The sequence below is a fragment of the Gigantopelta aegis genome, chromosome 4 (assembly GCF_016097555.1).
Source record: "Gigantopelta aegis isolate Gae_Host chromosome 4, Gae_host_genome, whole genome shotgun sequence".
NCBI lineage: Eukaryota > Metazoa > Mollusca > Gastropoda > Neomphalida > Peltospiridae > Gigantopelta > Gigantopelta aegis.
This window is the reverse complement of record NC_054702.1, coordinates 86,295,748-86,322,373: the sequence shown is the minus strand read 5'-3', so window position 1 is coordinate 86,322,373 and position 26,626 is coordinate 86,295,748. Positions and strand designations below refer to the sequence as shown.

Here is a 26,626-nt window from a genome sequence, read left to right as displayed (position 1 = left end):
TTTATTTTCATCCTGGAAAATTAAAATGTTTTAAGTGTATGAACCCTGTATAGGTTTCTCATTCAGCATGGGTTTGAAATATAACCTGGGTTTTTTATTAAAGATCATCTTTTTTTCTTCTTTTGGATTCATTAGGTATAAAAAAAGCATATGCCAACAATGTGAATTGGTGAAGCTGATCACATAATAGTTTGCCATGCTTTTTTCTTTCTTCAACAATAACACACAGTAATACAAAGTACAGTAAAACAAACACCCTGGTTCTAAGACCACCCCGCTATAAAGACCAATATTTTAAAGACCGGAACATTTCCTTATTTTATAGTAAAACTACCCCAGTATTAAGGTCACCTTGCTATTACGGATTACGGCCAGTAAAAACAGACCCAATGGTCATTTTCAGTGCATTTGGACATCACAAATGCGACCACCGCATTTACTTGTCATGTCACATAAGCGACAAATAAATAATGAGGTAAAATATTGCCCAGTTGTCCACGCCATGGTGTTGAAGTTAATTGCACGTATATATGTTGCTTAAACTAGCAATTAAATAATTTTATATTTATTTAGTTCGAAAGACAAAGGTATTACTTTTGAACTAGATAGTCATAGTTAATTTCTGGAAAGTACGATACACAATCATTTTATTATTTAACTTACACACAGTAATGTTGAAAAGTAACAGTGACACAGAGTAACATGTTTTTGAGGAAAGCAAATGCTATACAATTATGTTTCATAGAAACTGACAACAAACGATTAGCTGCAGTCAGTCAAGTGAGACAGAATTCACGTGTTTTTATTACCTTTAAGACCATGGACATCCTAAAACATCGGGAGGGTATCATTTGTCTAGATAGTTGGTAATCTCTGTTGTGTAATAATTAAGAAAAAGAACAGGTCCAAGGTCACAAACAACTGAAGCAGGTTTGACACTTGATTATTTTTGCATTCCAGTGTAAATGTTAATACACCCTTGGTTTAAATTGTACAATGAAACCCCTCTAAACCGGACACTCAGTGTACCAATTAAAATGTCCGGTTTTAATAGGGTATCCAGTTTAGTGAGGTTAATTTCTGTACTGATTTTTTTTAAAAGGACTGAAAAATGTCTGGTTTGGGGGGAATTCCAGTTTACAGAGTGTCCGATTTTGAGAAGTTTCACTGTATATGGAATTTAAATAAGGTATGGGTTACGGGACATTTTGTACCCGATTTGTTTTGAATGTTAGTAATTCGGTATTAGGACCACCCCACTATTAAAACCAATTTTAATAAGTCCAGCCGATGGTCACAATACCAGTACCAGCATAAAGTGATGTTATTAGATGTTATCCTGCAACCACTGTTTCTATAGACAGATTATGATGACCAATTAAAGCAAAGTCATAAACTTATACTAGCAGATTATGAATTTTGACATCACTCTATGATGTCACACGCATAGCTACATTACAAAATTGCTCATATGACCTCTAGGTCATCGTACAATGTGGCAGAAATAACAGAACTAATAGCTTTTCCCCTTAATTTTTATGGTCTGCAGGATAAAAATAATAACTAGTTACTGACGTTGGATATCTGCTTTATCCTGTTCAGGCCGAATGAGAAATTCCGCTCGGCAAGCCTCACCGAATTTCCCATTCTTACCTTCACAGAATAAAGCAGCGATCCGACGTCATTAACTAGTTATTCTCTATTATGTTCCATTACAACATCTTTGTACATTCATACAAAAATGAATAAAATCATATTGCTATGGCTAGAAAAATGGGATACCTATAAACTGTAATGATTATAACAGAAGTGTAATTGTTGCAGGATGTCATACAAAGACTTCTCGATGAACTACCACAAGTTGGAGATCTGCAATCTTGGGCCCGACTCTCTGGATGACGAGGACCTGGGCGACAAGAAGAAGTGGGAGATGAGTAAACACGATGCTGAGTGGGTCCGCAGGGTCAACGCTGGAGGGTGCAGGAACTTCCTCAGTTAGTACTGCTAACGAGTCAGCAACATTACATTAATAAATACATTTCATTTCAACTTATTTTCATGCTTATATCCAATTAAGGTTCAAGCATGCTGTCCTGAGCACACGCCTCAGCTATCTGGGCTGTTTGTCAAGGACAGTGGGTTAGTTGTTAATTGTTAGTGGTTAGTGAGAGAGAAGAGGGTGTAGTGGCCTTACACTTACCCATTGAGTCGTTAAAACTCATTTTGGGAGGGAGCCAGTACTGGGCTGCGAACCCTGTATTTACCAGCCTTATGTCCGATGGCTTAACCACGATGCCACTGAGGCCGGTTTGCATTACTAAATACCTTGCTCACTTTATAGCATAAACGTAGAAGACAGGGGGAAGGGGGGGGAGGGGGGAGGGGCAGGGGGCATTTGCCCCTCTAGTGCTGGAGCATATTCTAAAATTTGGGAAAACATAGAGATATTCGGGCAAAAATATGTGCTAACCTGAGACCTTTTTATAATGTATTTAGTCATTTCACTGTGTAAAGAGTTGTGCATTCCTTTTTCCATACTGCAGATGTGAAACACTTTGACACCCGAAGGTAAAAATTGTGAGAGCTTGTATGCTGCTCCATTAGATAGGTCTTAGTCTTATTCAACTTACTGTGCTAGCACAACAATAATGCTATACGACATTAAGTATGTATAATGTACACCCACACATGGGCAGACCGTATATCCTCGTTTTTGATTCTGCAGTCCTCCATTGTGGTTGTGTTTTCATGTGCTCTGACTTGTTCGTTACGTTTATTAAATTGTAAAATGTTTTTATTTGTCTTCTTACAATTTCATTCCATTTACTACTTTATACAAGGTCTATCTGCATGTGTTATGTCTACTGTACCATATTTTCTGTTTGTAGATACATCTACGTGGTCTATCTACATGTGCTATGTTTACTGTACCATGTTTTCTGTTTGTAGATACATCTACGTGGTCTATCTACATGTGTTATGTTTACTGTACCATGTTTTCTGTTTGTAGATACATCTACGTGGTCTATCTACATGTGTTATGTCTACTGTACCATATTTTCTGTTTGTAGATACATCTACGTGGTCTATCTACATGTGCTATGTTTACTGTACCATGTTTTCTGTTTGTAGATACATCTACGTGGTCTATCTACATGTGCTATGTTTACTGTACCATGTTTTCTGTTTGTAGATACATTCTGGACAAACCCCCAGTTCCGCGTGACCCTGACTGACCCTGATGAGGATGATGAGGATGAGGAATGTACGATGATTGTTGCTCTGCTCCAGAAGGACCGACGCAAGAAGAGAAAGGAAGGCCTTGACCTGCTCACCATTGGATACGTCATCTACAAGGTTACACTAACACTCACTACATACCATAATTAACAACTGTTAGACTCACTTGCTAACGCTGGTATATTCAGGAGTTTATATTACATGGCCTATAACATTAACTGATGGCCTACAACATTAATCTGTTATTCGCTATGTTCATCTTTGGCCATCAGTTTCATAAAAAAATGTCTTTGATGTACCTACGTTACATATCTTATGCTACATATCTCGCACATTAAAAAGATGTTTTAGGTTTTCAGTTGAGAGATAAGTGCAGGGTCTAGCTCAGTTGGTATAGAGCTCACCTTAGGTGTTTGGGACGAAGGATCGAATCCCCTCGGTGGACCCATTCTCTTTCTGGGGTTTTCACCCATCCCAACCAGACCACCACAACTGGTATATCAAAGGCTGTGATATATACTGTCCTGTCTGTGGAAAAGTGCAAATGCTGGTCACAGTTACCAAATATGCTGCAGATGCGTGTCGCAGTTACCAAATGTTTGACATCCAATAGCTGAATCTTTATTAATCAGTGTGCTCTAGTCGTGTTGTTAAACAAAACAAACTTTAACTTTCAGTTGACGGATGAGAACCAAGGCCCTCTGGATGAGAACTTCTTCAAGTACAATTCTTCTTGTGCCAAATCTCCGACATTTATCAACATGCGAGAGGTGTGTGGACGGCACAAACTTCCTCCAGGAACCTACGCCATTGTTCCTTCTACCTTCGAGCCACAAAATGAGGGTAACTTTCTGCTGAGAATCTTCACAGAAAAACCCAACGACACTGGGTAAGTCTTGTAATGCTAGTTTGTTTTGAGTTGTTACATAGTAGGGCCTCCACAAGTCCAAAATATTGGACTCGGGTACTCAAGGGTCAAACTCGACCCAGACCTGAGTACCCGACACTACATGATAATGACACTAAGGAATAAAGTAAAATAGTATTATGCATCTAAATTCCAGCGCTGAACATGCATACCAAATCATGCCACTGTATTGCATTTAGGAACCGGTTGATAAGTTCAGTATCATGACAGATGGACGGACGGCCAAATTAAAAAGAGACACTAGTGAATGATCATATAATTATTGTGTAACTTGTATAGCTGATTAGTATTAGTGCTGAAATTAATGACCTACATTGTCTCATTTATACGGGTACTCGAGTCCTGTGAATGGACTCGAGTCTTGCTAGACTCTGCCTGTACTCGAGTACTCATGGAGACCCTATTACATAGCATGTATATATTATCAGGCCTGTAGGCACGAGATATGGGGTAGGGGGAACAGGTGATGGGCAGGCCCCCCCCCCCCCCCAACCCAGTTTCTACAGGCGTGATTATTAGTATTTAACATTTACATATTTTTTGCTGTCCCATCTTGTTGGTTGGCTTAAAGCAGGTTTAGTTGTGTACCCTTTGTCTTCGAATAATATTGAATTCCCAATATTTTAAAACTTTGTTTATATCTGATTGGTCAGTTCTTGGGTTAATTCATAACATCCTTCTTACACATATATTTGATCCATTGTACACTGGTAAGAGAGAGATAGGGTTGTGGTGATGCATCAGAGCTTAAATTAATAACTATAATTGCATTCATGTACCTGCTTGACTAATGATGACATACATTTTTTTTTTCTTTTCAAATAATCTTTTTATTAATGAAGGTTCTGGATTGCAAATGAAGTTAAACTTGCCTAGTTTTTGTACTGATATATCCTTGTTTATATTTAATTTGTTTTATTGTATTTGATATGTATTAGTACCCAAATTTGCATGATTTTAAAAATTATTTTACTATGTTGTAAATTTACTAGGAGGCAGTACCCGGTATGTATTTTAACAAATTTGAAAACAAGCATAAAAATTATATTTGAAAATTCTTTTTTTTTCTTTTTTTTTAAATCCTTCCCTCCTCTATTTGAATTTTGAAAATTAACATAATGATGATTGTTTTTGAAAGGATAATAAAACAAAATGGCTGTTAATTCTGAGACAGCTGAAGTCTTTGATTTTTTGCTGCCTGACAGCTAAGTTCACACAGTGATGATAGTATTTGAAACAGTTTAACATTTTTTGGCTAACCTACTTGTTTATAGTTCACTGCTTGCCTCTGTAATGGATTTACAATGTATAATAATTTTTATATTTTGTTTAATCAAATGTGGTCAGAGTTGTCTGCATGTAACTTACTATTACTGGCATTTTTGTATTAAAATGTAAATATTTACACAGTTTGGAAAGCCGTGGGTAAGAAGCTGTTTGGTCTGACATTGCAAGTGCTTGATGTTTAATACACCCGGGCAAAGTTATATTTCTATTTAATCATTTAGAAGACAGTGAAGTAAATCAGATTTCATGGGCAACCGATATATTTTCCTAACAATTAGGAACATCAAAGAAAGGAAATGATTTTTTTAAAGATATTTTTTACTTTTTAAAATTTGTGACTGTTGCTTGGATTTGGCATCTAGATTTTGAAGCTATTCAAGTAACATAGAATTTGTGTGATAGTTTTTTTGCTTTTCATGCCTGAGTCTGAATTCTAATTGAAATATTTATAAGCAATGAGCAAGGTATATGTTAAAAATATTCTCAAAATATTGTAAATAATTTTTTTTTAAACCCCAACAAACTATTATGTAATGTCTGTTTAACATAAGATTATACAAAGTAATTATCTGACCCTTTAAAATTCTTACATTGAGTATGAGAATACAGTTTAATTCAGATGACTTGAAACTGTACATGTATTACACTCATATACATGATGTCATGGATATCATGGATAGCTAAATGCTAGTTGTCTGATTTACATTCTCTGCCTTCATGTTTTATGCTTGCCAGTTGTCCATCCCTTGTTTGCTAGTTGCCCTCCATTGCTTGCCAGTTATCATTGCTTGAGAAATGGTCCTTACCTACATCACACTGATACTAAATAAGGCATTGGTGTTTATAGAACAAAGTTGCATTTTGAAAGTTTTTAATAAAAAAAATTGAGTTTGTTTGCTGTTTCTTGATTAAAATTCTAGACTAAATTCTGATTCAGAACTGACTAAAACACTGACTTTGTTTCTGAACTAACAGATTTTTGAATGTCATTTTCAAAAAAAAATTAACATTGTTTATGCCTTCATTTGTTTTCAATTTTGATAATCCAGTATTAGAAATCTGAATTTAATAACTAATTGTTTGCTGTCATATAGAACCATTGCTTTCTTGAAAATGAGAATGTACATACTAATTTGTGATGTATTGTCCCTTTGTTTATATTGTCTTCTTATGAGACATTGCTACGTTTGTCTGTTTGTTGCTTTTTTAGTTCTGTTTTACTTTTTAATTTTTTTTTTTTTTTAAATACCTAATATAGCTTTAATACAGAAGTTATAAGAAACAATATTACATAATTAACACTTGTTTTGGTTATTATATTATTTTTTTTATTTATGCTTAGCATGTTGTTGGTTTTTATTTGCTGATTTAAAAAAATATAATAATAAATTATTTTGTTCTTTCCTGTTCTACTAAATGTGGTTTTTAGTTCAGTATTATGTAAGCATTTATTTTATGTTCATAGTTGCATAAGCATTGATTTTTAGTTTTGTTTTGTATAATTACTGGTTTTATATTATGTTGTTCAGCTTGTTTAGGGATTGAGTTTTGTAATTTTTGTTAAATTATATGCTGTTTTGAATTTTGTGCTAATAATATTATTGTTCAGCTCTTTTCTTGTGTGTTATATTAATTCTGATATCAGCATCCAATTTTCATGTGTCTTTTTTTTCTTCTTTTTTTCAGTATACTGGATCAAAGAACGGGTTACTCGGATAATGTGGTAAGTGATTAGAAAGTAGTATAATTAGTACAGCTATCTATTTCTATGATGGTCCATATTGTAAATCACCCCACCCCCACACTCCTCCACTGTCCTTAAAATTAGTAACACTATTTTGGTTCTATTTATAAATAAATTTATTATTGTTGGCATTTTAAAAACAAATTGTAGTTCTAATTTCAAGGACCGCTTCTTGCGCATCTTGCATGCACATGTAAATTATAGTGTACTTCTTGTCACCTGTTTCCTTTCTGCAGACATAAAATAGACTTACAAATAATAGTGTACATATTCTGTCTAATAGCTTAATATTAGCAATAGGTAAATTTTTATCACATAGTATATAGTCAAAGATTCTTGGTGTTTTTGTAAACAGTATTATCCAAGAATAAAATGTAGTGATGGAAAGAAATAAGGGAACTCATCAAATTGTAGACCAAATTTAATTCACTACTAGCGTAGTAATGTCTGTATTTCATACCAAGTTGTAATGTTGGATTGAATGTCTGTAGTGTTGAATGAGCTGCCTGACAATATGAATTGATTTTTGATACAGTCATTATTTCATGTTGCTATCTGTGTGATCCTTTCTTTCTATCCATCAATATATTCTGTTCAGATTATTGGTTCATTTTGAATATTAGGATCATAGGCTCCCATATTTGTAGGGGTGGAGCAGGCTGATTTCCTCCCCCCCTTCCCCCTCCGAATTACACGAAAATGCCAGAATCTGGAAAAACAACATTTATTCACATACTGCCAAACAGCTATATATGGTTGTAAATGAATCACTACACATTTTTACATGGATTACAACTAATTTTGTGGGTACAATGATGGAAATACATGGTAAAAAAAGGTTTCGTGTCAGCACATTTTGCCCGAATATCTCTATTATTTTTGCCCGAATTTAAGAATTTGCTCCAGCATTAGGGGGCAGTTCCACTTCCTCGTACCCTTATGATTAGGATTAAGGTTAGGGTTAGTTTTAGATTTAGAAGAAACTATTTCAGGGCTGATGATTTTTTTTTTTTTGGTGGGGGTCTTTTTTTTTTTCTTTTCTTTTTTCGCAGGGGTGTTTTCCATTTTTGAGGTGGTAAGGTTTTTGGTTAAATATATTTGTTATTTTGAGAGAAAGTAGATTATAAAATAATTTTGATCTTTTTAATACAAGGTATCAAATACAAATATAATATATTACAGATAAATTAGTGTATCATGTTTGATGAAAATAAATGCATAATGGACTCATTCTGAATAGGCTTTTTTAATGACTCAGTTGATGTTATTATTGAAGACTCATCCTGAACAGGTTTTCTTATTCAATTTTGTGAAAGTATTCTAATATAAATAGTCCAGTCCAAATTTCTCAAAATGTGCTTTAAAAAGGCGTTGTAGGCTTTTTTTGTTAAAAGTAAGCAAACACATTTATTAGCGTAGTTCAGGGGTGCTGATTTCAAATATGTTGTTTGCTTAGCTCTATTTTGAGTTTTTAACCCCCCAAAATTCAAAACAAAATGTCCACCATGCAGGATACTTTAAATGCAGTGTTTTATATTATAACTAATAATGAACACTTTACAAGTTAGGCAAAGGTTGGAAAATAACTATTTAAACATGATTTAGATACACCAAATTCAGTAAAGGTTTTTCTCACTCCCACCACTTTTCTTCCATTGTTTTGTCAAATACCAATTTCTTGTGAAATATAAAGATTATACTTTTGAAATATAAAGATTATACTTTTGAAATATATGCCTTCAAAAACAATTGCATCTAAATTTACTACAGTTTTTAAAATTCACGTTATTTCAAAATCTAATAGAGATGACCAACAGTTTAACACATGACATGTGATTTTGAATTTGAATTGTATCTCCTCATTGACAAATAACTGAATGCTATTTTAATTAATACTTGAATATTTTCTATGTAGGTACTTTATATTTTTCACCAAGGATTCTTAAGAAAACGTTTGTTTGGCATCAGATTAAAACACATTATAATTTTAATATTCTTGAGTTAATTATGCAACAGTTATGTGTGGGATCGATTAATTTGTGACTAGTTGTAACAAATATATGTAAAACAGCAGAATATAACATTTGTAACTTTGAGACTACACCTTTAAATATATTTGGTTTTATTTGTGATGTATAAGTTACTTTGCACTGCCTTTGTAGTATAATATGTATTTTATCCCACTTTGTGATGTGTAGCGTCGACAGTACGGAGGCGCAGCTCCACAGTCACAGCGGCCAATGCAGTCGTCAGTAAGTTGCTGTCAGCGTGTGTGTGCATAACTGACGAGGTTTCTTCAGTCTTCGAGGTGTATGCCTTGGCATGGTTACGTTCACATGTCTTTAACAAGATTGTCTTGTGTATGAAAAAAAAAAAACTTACATTTCTTTCAGCCAAACTGTGTGGATTAACAAAAGAATGTGATTGTGAATGCCGTACTTTACTCACAGCTTGATTGATATATGGAAATAATGCATGTTTCAAAACAGTGTTCATGCTTGTAATAGTTTCAAGAGTTGGGATTAATGTTAAAGATGAAGAATCTACACTTGGGCTGCCTGTAGCATTGGAATTTTTTTTTTGAGTTTGATTCTGTAGTTGGATTAAACAAATTTAATTAGTTGACCTGATTTCCAAGCCTATGTTTTGCATTTCACTTGTCAAAGTGATTCAGCATTAGAAATTGTATGCATGTTGTCCACCTATGTTGGACATAACTCACTGGTACATTACTCACCTTAATGTATGATGGATATACATTTTACTCCCCAAAGTAGACTCCTTGGGTTATTTCCCATTCTAGCCAGTGTTTCATGTGCTGCCTTGTTCCATGATACGTAATGATGATCTAGATAAGGCATCTTAACATGACCCTTTAATAATGATATAATAAACTATATACTGTAGTTACATGAGTTTTAACTTTCAAAATATCTCTAATATTTTGTATCTCAAAGGCTGTGGTGTGCTCTCTTTTGTCTTTGGAAAAAATATATACATGTACATGTAATCTCTTAAAGGCATACTGTCAATGATTTAAAGACCTTATTTCTCTAAAATGGATAATGAATTAAAATTACATTAATTGTTGGAAACCAAATCTAGTTATCGCATCACCTTAACTGAACCATGATGGAGTGAAATCCATGTCATCCCTCTCGGCAATTTTAGTTTTTGAATTATGGACTATTGCCATAATTCAATTATTTTTGCAAAATGTCATTAATATATGGAGTATAGTGGTTATGAAGATGGTTGAATAAAATACATGTAGGGACAAATCAAATTATATTTGTTCAGGTAATACTTTGTTAGATCATTAAATAGGTCAGTGGTCTGTGACAATATGCCTTTAATAACTGTACGACAACTGATATTTCAAAGTCTGTGGTATGTGTTATTCTGTCTTTGGAAATGTACAGCTGATAATAAAACAAATAGGCTTTGTCGTGGCAACAGATTTCTCCTCTTGGGCTCTAAATAATGTATTGCAGTGTTACACCTAACAACTGCAGATTAAACAGTCTACTTGGAGTGTTGATAAACTTTCCTTACCTTAACATGGTTAATATGTGTGTACCCTACTTGTTGTATTGCATGCTGTCTTCAAATGATTCAGTTGGGATTTTCGGGAATTTTTTATTCCAAAGTTGGGGATTTATCCAGGATCTTTTGGCAGGGTCCGGTGTCTGATGGGGATTGGGGAAATTAGTGCGAGTAAATCATACTTGGGATATTTTTCAGACCATAGAATGATTGGATTGGGAAAATTAGTGCGAATAAATCATACTTGGGATATTTTTTCAGACCACATAATGATGCAGTATGCCACTGTTAAATTAATTGATTACAATATTACAACAGATACATATATATTGGGAAATTTTAGCATACAAATTGGGAATTTTCAGTGCCACTTTCATTTGGGAAGGGGCCTATCTTTGGACCCACAGAACACCTGGATAAATCCTTGGAAGTGTGTCCATTGTTTATTTCTTAGGGGTATTTTTTTTCATTTTAATTTAAGTTTTATAATTATGTTCAGTGTGTTCATGCTATGAATCTGTCACCCAGTTTTTATTTTAATATCACATTCCTTTTGTTTACGTTTAACTGAATGCACATTTATTGAAGTGTACTTTGTTTTAATTGATAATTTGTGTAACTTAATTTTGTGTGTGTTTTTCTAAAGCACGTGTACATAATATTCTTATTGCACGAGGTTGTCTAGATATTTAAAATGTGATATTTTAATAATTATTTTGTTATTAGTATTTCACTTTGTTTCACTTTTGTAAAACTAATGAATGTTTTAGATTTTTTGGTAATTATGTGTTTTCCATTTTTTTTTTTAAATAGTTTGTGTACATATAGCCTACCTGTATTTGTGTTCAAATATGATTTCTTTATAGTTTTAATATGTAATCTATATTACTTCTAATACCTATTATTTCTATAAGTGTTGTTTTTTGGCACTCTTTATTTAAGTATATACTGCACATAGTTTCAGGGTTTCTTCTTAGGTTGAAAATAAATTGAAATAATTGAATAATTCATATATGCAATGTTTTGCTAACACTCAAATTCATGAACAAATCAGAAATGGATAAAATTCATCAGTTTGGTGCATTACTACTGATCAGACCATTAAACTTGTAATGGGTAGGTGTAAACCACTTGCACCGACCAGTGATCCATAACTGGTTCAACAAAGGCCATGGTTTGTGCTATCCTGCCTGTGGGAAGCGCAAATAAAAGATCCCTTGCTGCTAATCGGAAAGAGTAGCCCATGTAGTGGTGACAGCGGGTTTCCTCAATATCTGTGTGGTCCTTAACCATATGTCTGACACCATATAACCGTAAATAAAATGTGTTGAGTGTCGTTTTTTTTATTTTTTTATTTGTATTACAGAAGACAGCAAGTTTATGAACTGTTTTAAACCACTGAATTTTATCTGTACTTCACATTTGCTTGACCAAATCTAGTACACATATGTTATGTTAAAGGATAGTATCTGTGTTTTCAATGGAGCATGGACTAATTATCTTATTTATAATGCAAAGCAATAATTTTCTATATGCAATTTGAAAATAAACTCAGTGCATGTGCAGACATTAAAATATAGTTTTTGGTTTATTATGAAAATTCTTTTTTTCTTTTTAAATTCTGCAATTCAAAATGCAACCTTTAGATGTAACCCTGAACACTGGTTTTCCTATTACTCTAGTCTGTATATAATATTATAGTTGTGTGTTCTAGTTGTTTGCTCTATAAAGCAACACTGGTTTTCCCAGCACTCTAGTCTGTCTATATACATGTAGTTTGTGTTTTGAAGATGTTTGCTCTATACACCTATGCACTTTATGTTGTTGTTGTGATATATACCTTATAGTGTATGCTTCTGTTTATGGGTGGTTTATGCCTACCACACTGGTACCTCTCAAGATGAGGTTGTTGCCACACCTGCAATTCCAGTGTCCGCTACACCGGGGAAGGTATTTCTCTTATTTCACATAGACATCAATGAACTGCTCATATTAACTGAATTTAAATTTAAAAGCATATTGTAGCTGTGCCTCAGGGCTTCTAGAATTTTTATAAAATCAACTAGCCATGGGATCAGTGATTTTGAATATTTACTAGCCAAGATTAAAAATTCACTAGCCCTACTTTACTTTTAAGTTAATTCAATTTTACTAATAGTAATAATGTTGCCTAAAGAGGGAGATAGAGCTTAAAAACACTAAGATTAGGGGATGGAGGTGAGGGCAGGATATTCTTATTTTACAAAAATATATTTAAATGCAGCATTTGACAACTTTTTTTTCACTAGCCATCAGGCATGGCAATGGTAGTTATTTACTAGCCCAACATTGAATATCACTAGCCATGGGAGTGGGACTACCATAATCTAGAAGCCCTGTGTGCCTACATCTATACCAAGAAGAAACAGGAAGAAAGAGAATTGTACAGCACTGATTTTTTACTGTATTTATTCAATTATGAATTTATCACAAATAATTTTCAAATTCATGCTATATTTTGTGATCCTGTTAATGTTAGGCCTTTTCAAAGTCATATTAATCTCAGTTTGTATACAATCATACCTCATGTCTGTTAAGGCTATTATACACTGTCACATTTTAGGGTTTTAAGATGTCACCCACCAAATTGCCAAATGTGAATTGGGAAATTATTTCTTAATAAATTTCAAAAAAGAAATGAAAAAAAAGGCTAAGATTTAGCATCTTCTTGGAGCTTTTACATTGAATTTAGCTGAAACTTTTCAAATTTGCTAGTATTATTTTTGTGTAACTTAAACCCTGTTATTTCTAACAGAATGTAGAATTCTGCAAAAAATAGCTTTGTTTAATAGTGTCTTCTACTCAAGTCTTACCTTTGTGTATAACTATATAATAATAAATATTATTATTACACTACAATTGCATTAACAGTACAGTAATTTAAAACACAAAATTGAAAACAATACAATTCAAATTTAGCTTCTATAATTCTTATACAGATATTGTGTTTAAAGATTCCAAGTTTGATATTTTCATTTGAACTTTATGTTACAAATTCTCAATGTTATCTTTTCTTATTTGTTAAGATTTACACCTGTAATTAGCACTGTTTGAACTGTTGATTAAAGCCATATTATTTGTTCATCTTGTACAGGTTGCCAGACGGATTGTAAGTTATATGAGTGAAGTTACTTCGTGTCGTACAGTTCTATACTTACAAACTTATCATCATTTTGATTCTTTAATATGTATTTATAACTTGTGAGGTGTGAATTGTCAACATTATTTTTTTCTTTTTTTTATCTTAAAAACAAAACTCAAATCACTGATAAAGCATGGTTTTTCTGTTCCAGTGAATGTCCTCATTGGTCGTTTTATTATTTTGATGGAAAACATTTACCAGAAAATAACCATTATGTCATCAATTTCTGAAAATGTATTGTTTGTATTATTGTGTCACACTTGTGCTATTTGTTTTTAATATCTGTTACAGAATTATGTCACAAGTCTTGCTTATACAAACTAAATAAAACTACAACTACTGGGTATGTCCTTAGAGAAAGATTTGCAATACAAATATTACACTGAAAACAATTGGGTGGTTTTTTTAGTACATCACACAATACAAATAGATATAGTTCATTCACACTTTTCTTTATTATTAGCTAAAGTCTGTTTTGAATGTAGTGACAAGTTGTGTTTAGTCTTGTTGACGTACAAGGTCATAGAAATTATTAATTAGTTTTTTACAATATTGTTCACTTGAATTTAAATATCACCTTCATAAACTGCAAATATATGTGACTTACACATCAAGGTATAGTAACACTGAATGTTTGACCTACAGTTAATTGTATATTTAGTGTAGCATTCAATCTTGAGGTGGTTGTTATTGGGAGGTTTTTAGGCAGGGAGAGTTTATAGAAAACACAAGTGCTAGGATGACCAATCTTGTCATAGTTATATCTAACGATACACAGGGGCTGATGCTTTCACATTCAGAATACCCATTTAGTTTTAAGGCAGGGAGAGTTTATAGAAAACACAAGTGCTAGGATGACCAATCTTGTCATAGTTATATCTAACGATACACAGGGGCTGATGCTTTCACATTCAGAATACCCATTTAGTTTTAAGGTGCTTATATGAGAATATATTCCACTTTTACGGTTTTTATATGAGAAAGGGTGGGATATAGCCCACTGGTAAAACACTCGCTTGATGTACGATCTGTCTAGGATCGATCCCCGTCGGTTGGCCTATTGGGCTATTTTTGGCTCTAGCCAGTGCACCATGACTGGTGTATCAAAGGCCATAGTATGTGCTATCCTGTCTGTGGGATGGTGCATATAAAAGATCTCTTGCTGCCCTCCTTCCAATTCATCCTGGACATAAACATTGATGCATGCTACAGAATATGTCCATGCATGCAGCCAATAGACTTCTACTTGTGTTTCCAATTCTGAAATCAGCTCAGTTTCAGCATGATTTTCTTTTGTTGGCTGATTTGTTTTTCTCACGTTTATGAAGTTAAAAGGTGAGATATAGGTACATGTATTACTTTACCAACAGTGGCAGCAGCCATGGCATCAAGTTTTGTGTTTATCACCATTTGTCACAAACTATAAATCTGACATCAATCAAACTTGGTTTATAGTTGCACCTGTGGATGTTCATCACAATGCATTTCGAAAATTAAAAAATATATAGATATAAACATTTTATTGAATTTTTTTAAACTAGTTTTATTAAGTTTAATTTTTTTTAATAACTTTTTTAATTTTTTTTTTTTTTTTTAACATGCATTAAAATGAATATCTGTAAATGCAACTGTCAGTGACATTGAATGTTTATGGTATGTGAGACATTTAATTGCACAGAACTTTGTTTTATATGACGGTCAACTGATTGGGGGTTTTTAAGGGGTTTTTTTACCAATGGACATTCCAAGCTTCCTAAAATATTTCCTTGTTTTGTTACTATTTGTTTATTTCATAGGTTTTAATAATATGTTTCCTCTTAGAGAAGTAATGTGCAGGACTTTGCACATATTGTGTAGCAGGCGTAAAGTGACTGTCTTGAGTTTTTAGGACTTCTGTTTGTTCCCCCCAACAAAATAAACACATCCTGCTATTTCCTGTTTTTTTTAAAACATTATTTTATTTTAACATGAAAACAAAACCTTAACATGTTTTAAATTTATAGTGGATAATTACATTTGGAATTACCTTTGCACAAATTATTTCAAATTTCATTAGGCCACCAAAAGAAATAATAAATTCAGATGTACAGAATTATTTTACACAAAAATCGAAGTTGAGATACTACAAAATATTGCAATGTCTAGAAATGCATTGTTATTAGAGATATTTATATTCTAAGAAAAAAATGTAAGTAAATTGTAATTTTAATAATGTAAAAATATTTTATTTGTTGAAACCTTTTAACATGGCATCAAACTGAGGATTTTAGTCCCTTTAATGTTGTTAATCTGCATGTGTGAAATAAAGGTAGCATGTATCAGTCATGTTTTAAGCACATATCATGGCTTATTAATGTCAACTTTATTTTGTTTTTATTATTATTATTTTACTAGACTGTTGACTCCGGAGAAGAATACCTGGTATACATCATACAATTGGTTTATGCATTGGATTTCACAAGCTTCAGCTCTTTGCTTTCATATATTTAAAAAGAAAAATTAAAATAAAATTTTGATTAATCATTTTTGAAAGAGAATATGCCATTGGCAAAGTATTAATTTTAAAATTAAATTTCTACAGTATACATAGACTTCTTATGCGTAGCTGTATTTGGTTTTATTGCTAGTTGCCTGTAACTAAATACAGTTATTATGAATTTATATAGTGAGTAATTGTTCATTTAAAATAAGTATAATTTGCTAAGCGTAGTGAATTTGTTTTTTGCTTTTGTAATAATGGTTTATAATCTTGTGTTATACTGGTACATATGCAACATTTTGTTACTACATAGTATAGGTTCCATTTCATATTCTAAATACAGTGACTATTATTTTATGGTTTTATGGTGACAATATATATATATATATATATATATATATATATATGTGTGTGTGTGTGTGTGTGTGTACATGTATATTGATCCAAGATCACAATGCAATATAGATTTTTGGGGTTTTGTTTACAGTTTTAAATTTTATTTTAAAGTCATTGCGTACCTTTGCAATATTTAGATTACATAGATGTTTCATCGTAATAAGATGTATCAATGTGTTGTGTTTACTCTTTTTGGTATTGACAATTTGTATATCAGGTGAACATGTATAGCAAAACTGAAATATATTTATGGATTGTAATACTTACAGTGTGATCTGTGACTCATACTTAAAGATGGTTGTTTTGTATATTATTTATGATGTACATGCTGCTGAATTACCATAATAAGGAATACTTACATTAGTCATAAAGTTGACACAGTAGTTTTTGACAGCTTTCTGATATTTTTTTTAAAACTAGTAACATAGGTGACTGAGGTTTACAAACAATAGAAGCAAGTTCATCATTACATTAGTGTCATGCAGTCTGTATTATTAACAAACTTTAAAGTAAAGTTTATAATGTGATGTCACGCACTAATAAATGACTGGCGGGCAAAAAAAGATTACTTGTGTATTAAGGTAATATGTTCTGGTTGCCAAACCTTAGTTGAATACACACCACAACTCTAAATCAACATGACTTTGATTTTAGTTATAACATTGATAAGATTCTGATTTTAGCATTTCATTCATGTTTGTTTCAGGTTCAGAAAATCTTGTTTTGTCAATAACCTATGTATGTACCGAGATAAGATACAAGATGGGAGTCTTTGTATTATGATGATAAAACAAAAAATACTTGAATATGCTTCAGAAGGTTTATTTTTTGCAGGACTAGTAATATGTCAGTTGACTTTATGCACACTTAAATTAAATTCTATCTTAAATATTACTTTTTCACTGTTGAAGGTTAAAGCAGTACAAAGGTACTGCATTATTTATTCATTACAGATACATGTATAGATCTGAAATGTTATAATTTTTATGTTTATAAAAAGCACACAGATATCTAAGTATGAAACAATGTGTATTACACTTTCAGTGTTTAGTTTCATACCAATAGTATTTCATTATTTATTCATTATGGAATATAGATAAATGTATGTACATATAAGCTATATCTATGAAAAGCACACAGATATCTTAAGTATGAAACAATATTTATTACACTTTCATAGTTGAGTTTTAGACCAATAGTAGGGTCTATTGTATTATTTATTCATTATAGAATATAGATACATGTATGTATCTGAAATGCTATTTTTATAAAAAGCACACAAGTATCTTTTCAGTATGAAATAATATTTATTACACTATCACTGTTGAGTTTTAAACCAATAGAAGGGACTATTGCGTTATTTATTCATTATGTTATATAGACACTTGTATATATCTGTAATGCTATTTTTGTAAAAATCACAGCTTTATGATGTGTGATCGGTGATACTCATCGGTATGTTTGTCCTGTGTGTTATCCAGGAAGCTCCGCCCCCAACTGATGAGGAACAGCAGCAGGAGGATGCGCTGAAGCAGAGTTTCAAGAGGATCTCAGGCGAGGACATGGAGATTGATGCCTACGAACTCCGTGACATCCTCAACTCAGTCTTCACCAGAGGTAACAACCAGCTTTATTTACTTATATTATAAATGTTACAGTAATACTGGCAGTATGTCTTCACCAGAGGTAACTGACAGATCTATTAGCATATAACATAAACATTACGGTAATACTGGTAGTATGTCTTCACCAGAGGTAACACCCAGCTTTATTAGCATATAACATAAACATTATGGTAATACTGGTAGTATGTCTTCACAAGAGGTAACACTCAGCTTTATTAGCATAAAACATAAACATTACGGTAATACTGGCAGTATGTCTTCACTAGAGGTAACTCCCAGCTTTATTTATTAGCATAAAACATAAATATTACAATAATCCTGGTAGTATGTCTTAACCAGAGGTAACACCCAGCTCTATTAGCATATAACATAAACATTACGGTAATACTGGCAGTATGTCTTCACCAGAGGTAACTCCCAGCTTTATTAGCATATAACATAAACATTACGGTAATACTGGCAGTATGTCTTCACCAGAGGTAACACCCAGCTTTATTAGCATATAACATAAACATTACGGTAATACTGGTAGTATGTCTTCACCAGAGGTAACACCCAGCTTTATTAGCATATAACATAAACATTACGGTAATACTGGCAGTATGTCTTCACAAGAGGTAATTCACAGCTTTATTAGCATATAACATAAACATTATGGTAATACTGGTAGTATGTCTTCACCAGAGGTAACTGACAGATCTATTAGCATATAACATAAACATTATGGTAATACTGGTAGTATGTCTTCACCAGAGGTACCGTATATCTTCGCCTGTAAGTCGATCTCGGCTATAAGTTGAGTCCCTAATTTCAAGCCCTGAAAACTTATTTTTTTTATTGACCCGTTTATAAGTCGACCCATGAAAAACAACTTATAAATATTGAAATATTTCTTATTTTCAGCACATGAGAACAATAATGTACAATATTTGAACAAAAGAAAATTATTTTACAAACTTCGGTTTTCACGTTTTGTACATCGCAATATAATCAGACTATTCCAATCAAACTATCATTATTACATAGCATCAAAACGAAATATTCCCTTAGTAGAAAGTGAAAGCTGTTTGACTGTTACTGTATGGTACTGTACAGATGGTTTTGTGCACAGACAACAACTTTATTTATAAACACTGACAACAGATCACTACGATAAAACTAAAAGTATCACGTTTTGCCGCCATATTATTACATGTAAGGAGGATAACTGGAAAGTACACTGGTTTTTGTACCAAATGATGTGTGTCCCTATTGCTCTAGTGAACTGCAGAGATCAGTCTATTTTAAGGGAAGGCTCAGTAATATTCATGAAGTTAATCACCGACAAAACATTGTTTGAACAACCATTAATGCCAGTGACCAGATTTCAAAATAAACTCAGGCAACAGGTAGTTAGTATTGTTTACATTTTTACTATTAGTGATGACTGTTATTTTAACTAAGTGGACTGTTGTCTTGGCATGTGAGTGAGATCGCACGCCTTTTTGCATAACCAAAACCATTCTAATGCCAAAAAAAAATAGGTTATAAAAAATAAATGTGTCTAATTAACATATTTGAGTATAAATACATGGCATACTTCAACAATAAAACTTGTAAAATAATCCCCCAAACAGTAATATTTTTTGGTGAAATTTGTTTACCCTCTTGTAAGTCAACCCCCCAAGTTATAAAATAATTTTTGGGTGAAAAAAAATCGACTTATAGGCGAAGATATATGGTAACTGACAGATCTATTAGCATATAGCATACACATTACGGTAATACTGGTAGTATGTCTTCACCAGAGGTAACACCCAGCTCAATTAGCATATAACATAAACATTACGGTAATACTGGTAGTATGTCTTTACCAAAAGTAAAACCCCGCTTTTATTAGCATAAAACATAAATATTACTGTGTGCCTGGTAGTATGTCTTTACTAGTGGTAACATCCAGCTTTATTACCATAAAATATGACTGGTGGTATGTCATCACCAGATGTAACACCCACTTTATTGGCATAAAACATAAACATTCCTGTATGACTGATAGCAACACACAGCTTTATTAATATATAACATAAACAGTATGATATGATTGGTAGTATGTCTTCAATAGTGATAACAATCAGTTTTATTACCATATAATATTACTGGTAGTATGTCATTACCAGAGATAATACCAAACATTATTAGTATAAAATATAAACATTAATGTATTAGTAGACAAATATTTATCAAGAGACATCCCATCATTCCATTTCTTGATTTGTAATCATACCAACTAAAATTTTATTTAGACAATATTAATCTAGTGAATATGTGCCATTAGTTTTATAGGTAGCACTATATCAAATGTCAAATAGCATTTCACCTGATAAATATTTGAGTAAACTTCAGATAAAGCATTTAATACTGCTATATGCTGAATACTGCTTAATACTGAAATATGTGACCAGACTTATTGTCATATAAAATTTTATTTTATCCAGTTCAAATTGGATCATCTATCTAGAAGAGTTTATCACTGCTTTCATCATTAAACCTCTATTCAATATCACAATATGACTGTTTGCATAATTATGTCAAATAAAACCTATCTGTGAAGAATGAAAAATAAGTATTTAAAACCTGGATATATATTCCAGATATTATGTGTTTAAAACAACAAGCTGCTGTAGGTTATGAATATACTGTAGTCTGGAATATTCCGGTATCAGTAGTTTTGATGGATTGGAAAATACTACACCCAAAACAGTGATTTGAAGACGAGCATATTGAAGATGCAGGATTTTTCTAACTGTGATTTTTATGACATTAAGTAAATACTTCGTAATTAGATTAATACAATCTTGTTGATTTTACTTTCCATGTGTAATATTCTGTGATATCCATATGGTGTCTGTAGTGAATAATTTTCAAGTATTTAATGGACATGAAATGCTCTGAATATGGATGCTGTTATTACATTATTATATAGCTGAGCATACACATCCAATGGACAGTAAATATCTTAAAAAGTTTTGTTTTTATTTCCACTCTTAAAATGTAGTATATTATATTTGATGAACATAATGTAGCCCAATTTATTTGCCTTATACATTACCCAAGGCTGTACTGATAGTAGTTCCTGATAGTAGTAACCACCACCCTCCACGGCTGGACACCTTTTAAAATTGTATATTATCAGTATAGATATCACTATACCAAGTAGCATCTCATCAGGTGTTGGTTCGAAGTACATCCAGTTTTAAATAGATCGTGGAACACTGGAATGCCTACCAGTTGTGAGATATTGACCATGACTTGTCATAAAAGGTTTAGTTTTTAATGTAGTCATCGAATTTCATTTGAATTGGTGACAATGTATCTGGTTCTATTGTGCTTGAAACATGCTATGTGCCACTAAAATTACCATAACAATTTGTGTGTGGAACTTAGATAGTCTAAGATAGAACTAAGATAGTCAAGGATCCAAAATGAGCAACTCGAGCTGCCATTCCCCTCCCTCCCCCATTCCCTGTTTATTATAAATGCCAGGTGACATTGTGTTGATGTCTTTGGTGTACATGTTGACAGAAATGCTGCATGTCTGTGAGATTGTATTTGGTGGTCTGCACCTTATGGTACAGCCATGTGTTTAATTGAACAAACATTCCAGTATTCCACTATTCCAGTATGGTATTGGATAACCAAAGTACGTATTCCAGTTGGCTTTCTTGTCTTACAGCATTAAATTTAATTTATAAGTGACAAATGTACAAAGAACCTTACATTCCAACTTCATTTTTTGTGACCGTATAATTTATATATAGCCATAGATAACTTTAATTGAAATGCAGCTATTAAATCAAGAAAATTACTGGACATAAACATGTGCATGATACCCATGCATGATAAATATGTAAGATTTGTACCTGTTGTATAATGTTAATATCACAATTACAAAGTGATTTCAATGTTATTTTATATTTTATTAAACAACAAAAGAGAAAGTGCATGCATTCATGATACATAATGGAAATAAATGACTCTGTTTTGCAGATTTACAAAGATGGCAAAATATAATAAACATTTGGTTGACACATTTATGAGACAAAATAAAGTTTGAATGATTGAAGTTTAACAACTGTTTGTTTTCGTAGCTTGATTTACTTTGTTGTTATTATGATTACTGTGATCAGTATTTTGTGAAGTGTATTTGTACGTTATTTGTGACCATGTTTTAACTTGTTGATGTTTGTTTGCCAGATGGCTTTCTTGGTAAGACCAATGATGTTCACTTCTGCTTTTAAATGTACTGTAGTGACCTGGTGTTTGTTGACAGTCCACTAGATCGGTGTACGTTCATTTGAGCATTTCACAATAAAGTCGTTTGTAATTGTTTTATCCTCAGTACTAACTGGCAGTGGTTATACTTAACGTTTTTAGATTTACTTGGGGTTTTTTTAAAGTTTAGCTTAATTTGACTCATTATTTTGGAAGTGGGTTAATAGGTTTTGGTGGATATTTATTTATAGGGTTTACTTATTTATTTTACAGTAACTTTCTTTTGTTGCTTATATTCAGTTAAGTTTCAGTTGTTTGAGCTGTCCAAGACAGTGGGTTAATTGATAGCTGTTAGTGAGAGACAAGCCAGTGAAGTGGCCTTATGACACTACAGCATTAAACCATTAAAATTAACACTTCATCACTGAGCTGTTAGAATTCATACTTTACCATTGAGCCATTAAAACTCGCACTTCAGCATGGAACCATTAAACCTCTCACTTCACCACTGAGCTGTTAAAACTCACACTTCAGCATTGAACCATTTATACTCACACTTCATCACTGAACTGTGAAAATTCACACTTCACTATTAAAACTCACACTTCAGCATTGAACCATTAAAACTCACAATTCATCATAGAGCAATAAAAGTCCACACTTTGCCATTGAGACAATAAAACTCACACTTTGGTACAATGCTTAACATAATATTATTATTTTTTACTGTCATTAATTTTTATTATTATATTTTAATGTTTTCCTTATTACCTGCATCAAAATTAAAAATAATTACATTGTACAAAAAAACCTTTTAGTCTGCTATCAGTTTATTTACCAGAACAGTAGAGTATCTCATTGATTGTATTTCACAACTGTTAAAGTAAAATGTGTTTACACATTGTTTTCTTTTGAAGGTGGAATTGTGAAATGCTCATATGTTGCATGAATATTTTTAAATTTGGTCAGATACATTATATACATTTAGTAGCATAATTTAGATTAAACAAATATATAAATACATATTGTACTTTTATTATTTCTTTATGTTTTTCTTAACCACAGTCTTATGGACCTTAGAGCATACCAGTAGTTAAAATAATATATTGACTCCAAGGGGGGTCCAGGGGCCTGGATCCCCCGCTTTTTTGAAAACCAACCATAACCTATAAGGGGAAACATGATTATATTAACTGTCTGTGTAAAAGGAGAGATCAGTCATCACATTTGGACTTCTCCCCCCACCCCCCCACCCCTTTAGAAATCCTTCATCCGCGCCTGTGACCACATGCATTTATACCACAAGACTAAACCTGTGTATAGAGGACATATTATGTTAACACCATCCATTCCAGCATTTGACTTCCAGTGACATGGTTCAAGTTTTTGTTGTATTAAGACAGTTTGGTTTTTCACTGCAAACTCATTGTGAACTTTTCACTCACTACAGCCATTAGGGAGACCTTTTGTGATCAATATTTCCATCTGTGTCTTTTATGCCTTTCTAATTTCTATGTCCGTGTTCAGATTCAGATTTCTCTAAATATTTTTTTTTATAAAATTCTTATTTAGTTGAACTATTTTGTATGGCAGAGATTACAAATAGTGACAGTTTTGTATTATATAAAGGAAATTGCTCATAATATGTTTGTGGTGCCAAACACACAGGTTCTGTTAATTATTTTCTAAAACATGTCATCTGTTGAGTATTTATTATTTATTACTCAATTTTATTAATTTAAATATTTATGCACCAGTAAGAAATATAACATTTAAACATGTATACATAAAACCCCATTTTTTTTACAGTTTGATTAAAATATATATGCAACTGCTTATTATACCTATTGTCTGTCTTATTACTATGGAAATCTTTTAGAATTTTATGAAAGTTTTTTCTAGTCTAAAGACGTGGAGGTGCAAACCCATAACCTTTAACTCTAAGACTAGTGATATAATTTTAAAATAAAATCACTATACTGTATCCCTAGTTTTATATGCATATGTGTAAAATATATATTATTAGTTTCATAATTATTTTTAGTCAGTATATATACCGTACTAGTAGTTTGAATGTTATTATCTATTGCCTGGTTCTGGTTATTAAAATGTATGTAGTTTGATGGAATTATGAAGATTTTTATTACAATATTTGGTTCCAGAATGTGTATTTGCCTGCAGAAAAAAAGCTTCTCAGTATATCAGTTCAGCTTTGTAGTTTATGGATTATTGTTATATCCAATTTCCCTTTGCAGGTTTTTTGTCTTCTTTTTCTCTATCGGTCCCTGTGATTTCGTTTTTTGTTAATTGCTGTACCCAGCCTCCTGAAATCTTACTTTCTTTCATTCATCATTTTGTGTCTAATCATATTAGAATATTTTCTCTCCCACACTTTCTGTATTTCTCTCTCTCTCTCTCTCTCTCTCTCTCTCTCTCTCTCTCTCTCTCTCTCTCTCTCTCTCTCTCTCTCTCTCTCTCTCTCTCTCTCTCTCTCTCTCTCTCTCTCGCCTTCCTTTTTCTCTTTCATTTTCGTTTTGTGTGTAATAATTTAAGAATACTTCCTCTCATTTGAGAGCAATACTTCATAGCCGCTATTGAAAGCTTATAGATGCTTATCATCATGGGTTTGCATGGAATTACCATTATTCAGGTGTTACAGCATGCAAAATGCTGCACAAAGTTATTAGATGGAGCCATGTATCCACCAAAGTTGATTATTATAAGGAAGAAAATAAAAACTTGAATTTTTATTCCAAGTTAAAGTAATTTTGTTAGCAGACTCATAAACTAACAGATATTTAACTGGAAATGTGTTATTCTATTTCCTTTGTCATCCTTATTAATTTGGAAGAGGTTAAATTATAATTATTTTTGTGGTGATGGAGGAATTTTTGTTTATTAAATATTTGTTACATTTGATATAAGTGTAACTATTTCATATTAAAGATTTTTTAAAAATACATTATATAACAGCAAGAGATAATATAAGTTTCATAGTAATTTTATTTTTCAGGACACAACTATAGCCTGTGTCGGTTTTCATGTTCCTATTAGGAGTAATTATTTTCGTACTTAAATGTTTTTTTCTTTGATGATTATTATTAACCTGTTCTGTTTTTGTCATATTGTTCTTGTTGTTGATGTCATATATATGCAGAGGTTTGTTTTAAAATATTGTGTTATTTATTAAGATGTTTCAACCAGTTTGTAACATTTGTCTTTTCAGAGTTTGCCTTCCCTGGTTTTTCTATGGATACAGTCAGAAGCATGGTTGCAATGCACGACGTATCTTTTCTATGGACAAGATTTTTTATAGTCATAATAGCTGTATATGTTGGTATTGTTATATATTTTTTGACTTCTGGCACAGCTGTCTGGGTCATTGAGACATACAAGACCCCTCACCATGTCAAGGAATGGACCATGAAGAGAAGATTTCTTTGTTATATCAGGGTGCAGAAAGTACTCACCCACTCGCCAAATGCAAGTAAAAATTCTGATGGATGAGTTGAAAAATGCAAAAATGCAACAGGCGATCCGTCCTTTTGTGACTGGCTGTAAATTTCATTTACTATTATTTTTATTCTTTACATTAAATCCGCAACTCCGCATCAGCCATGACAGAATTCCAAACCATTCAAACAAACGGTTCAGAATGATGACGAAATAGTTCAATACACAAACATGCATATATGTATGCATGTATATTGATAATTTCAAATTAGAATATTTGCCATTTTGTAAAATTTATCAAATGCCATTATATTTAAGAAGGACCTCCATCTCATTGTGAGCAATGATGTGCATCACATTTTGTTAGAGTGCAATCATCTGTGCAATCATCTGAGACCAACAAAGAAAGATATATTTAGAAAATAAATGTGATAGAAACACATTTCAATTCTTTTTCCGAATTTTATTTTGGAATGTTTGCTTATTCTAATTTTTA

The 26,626-nt window shown here is 32.4% G+C and overlaps 1 protein-coding gene across 9 annotated transcripts in view; it reads left to right on the top strand.

The window, feature by feature from the left end:
- Positions 1 to 26,626, top strand: part of LOC121371298 (calpain-A-like) — an 81,478-nt gene that overhangs the window by 48,758 nt on the left and 6,094 nt on the right. For 2 of the 9 annotated variants that reach the window (XM_041497091.1, XM_041497099.1), the window contains exons 8-17: positions 1,825 to 1,994; positions 3,194 to 3,357; positions 3,918 to 4,129; positions 5,579 to 5,593; positions 7,142 to 7,178; positions 9,398 to 9,451; positions 13,879 to 13,893; positions 18,283 to 18,418; positions 22,660 to 22,671; positions 25,904 to 25,962. In XM_041497091.1, the coding sequence (XP_041353025.1) occupies positions 1,825 to 1,994; positions 3,194 to 3,357; positions 3,918 to 4,129; positions 5,579 to 5,593; positions 7,142 to 7,178; positions 9,398 to 9,451; positions 13,879 to 13,893; positions 18,283 to 18,418; positions 22,660 to 22,671; positions 25,904 to 25,962 (874 nt within the window). The remainder of the gene's footprint in view (positions 1 to 1,824; positions 1,995 to 3,193; positions 3,358 to 3,917; positions 4,130 to 5,578; positions 5,594 to 7,141; positions 7,179 to 9,397; positions 9,452 to 13,878; positions 13,894 to 18,282; positions 18,419 to 22,659; positions 22,672 to 25,903; positions 25,963 to 26,626) is intronic. The other 7 variants (XM_041497093.1, XM_041497100.1, XM_041497094.1 and 4 more) reach the window with 6 other exon arrangements.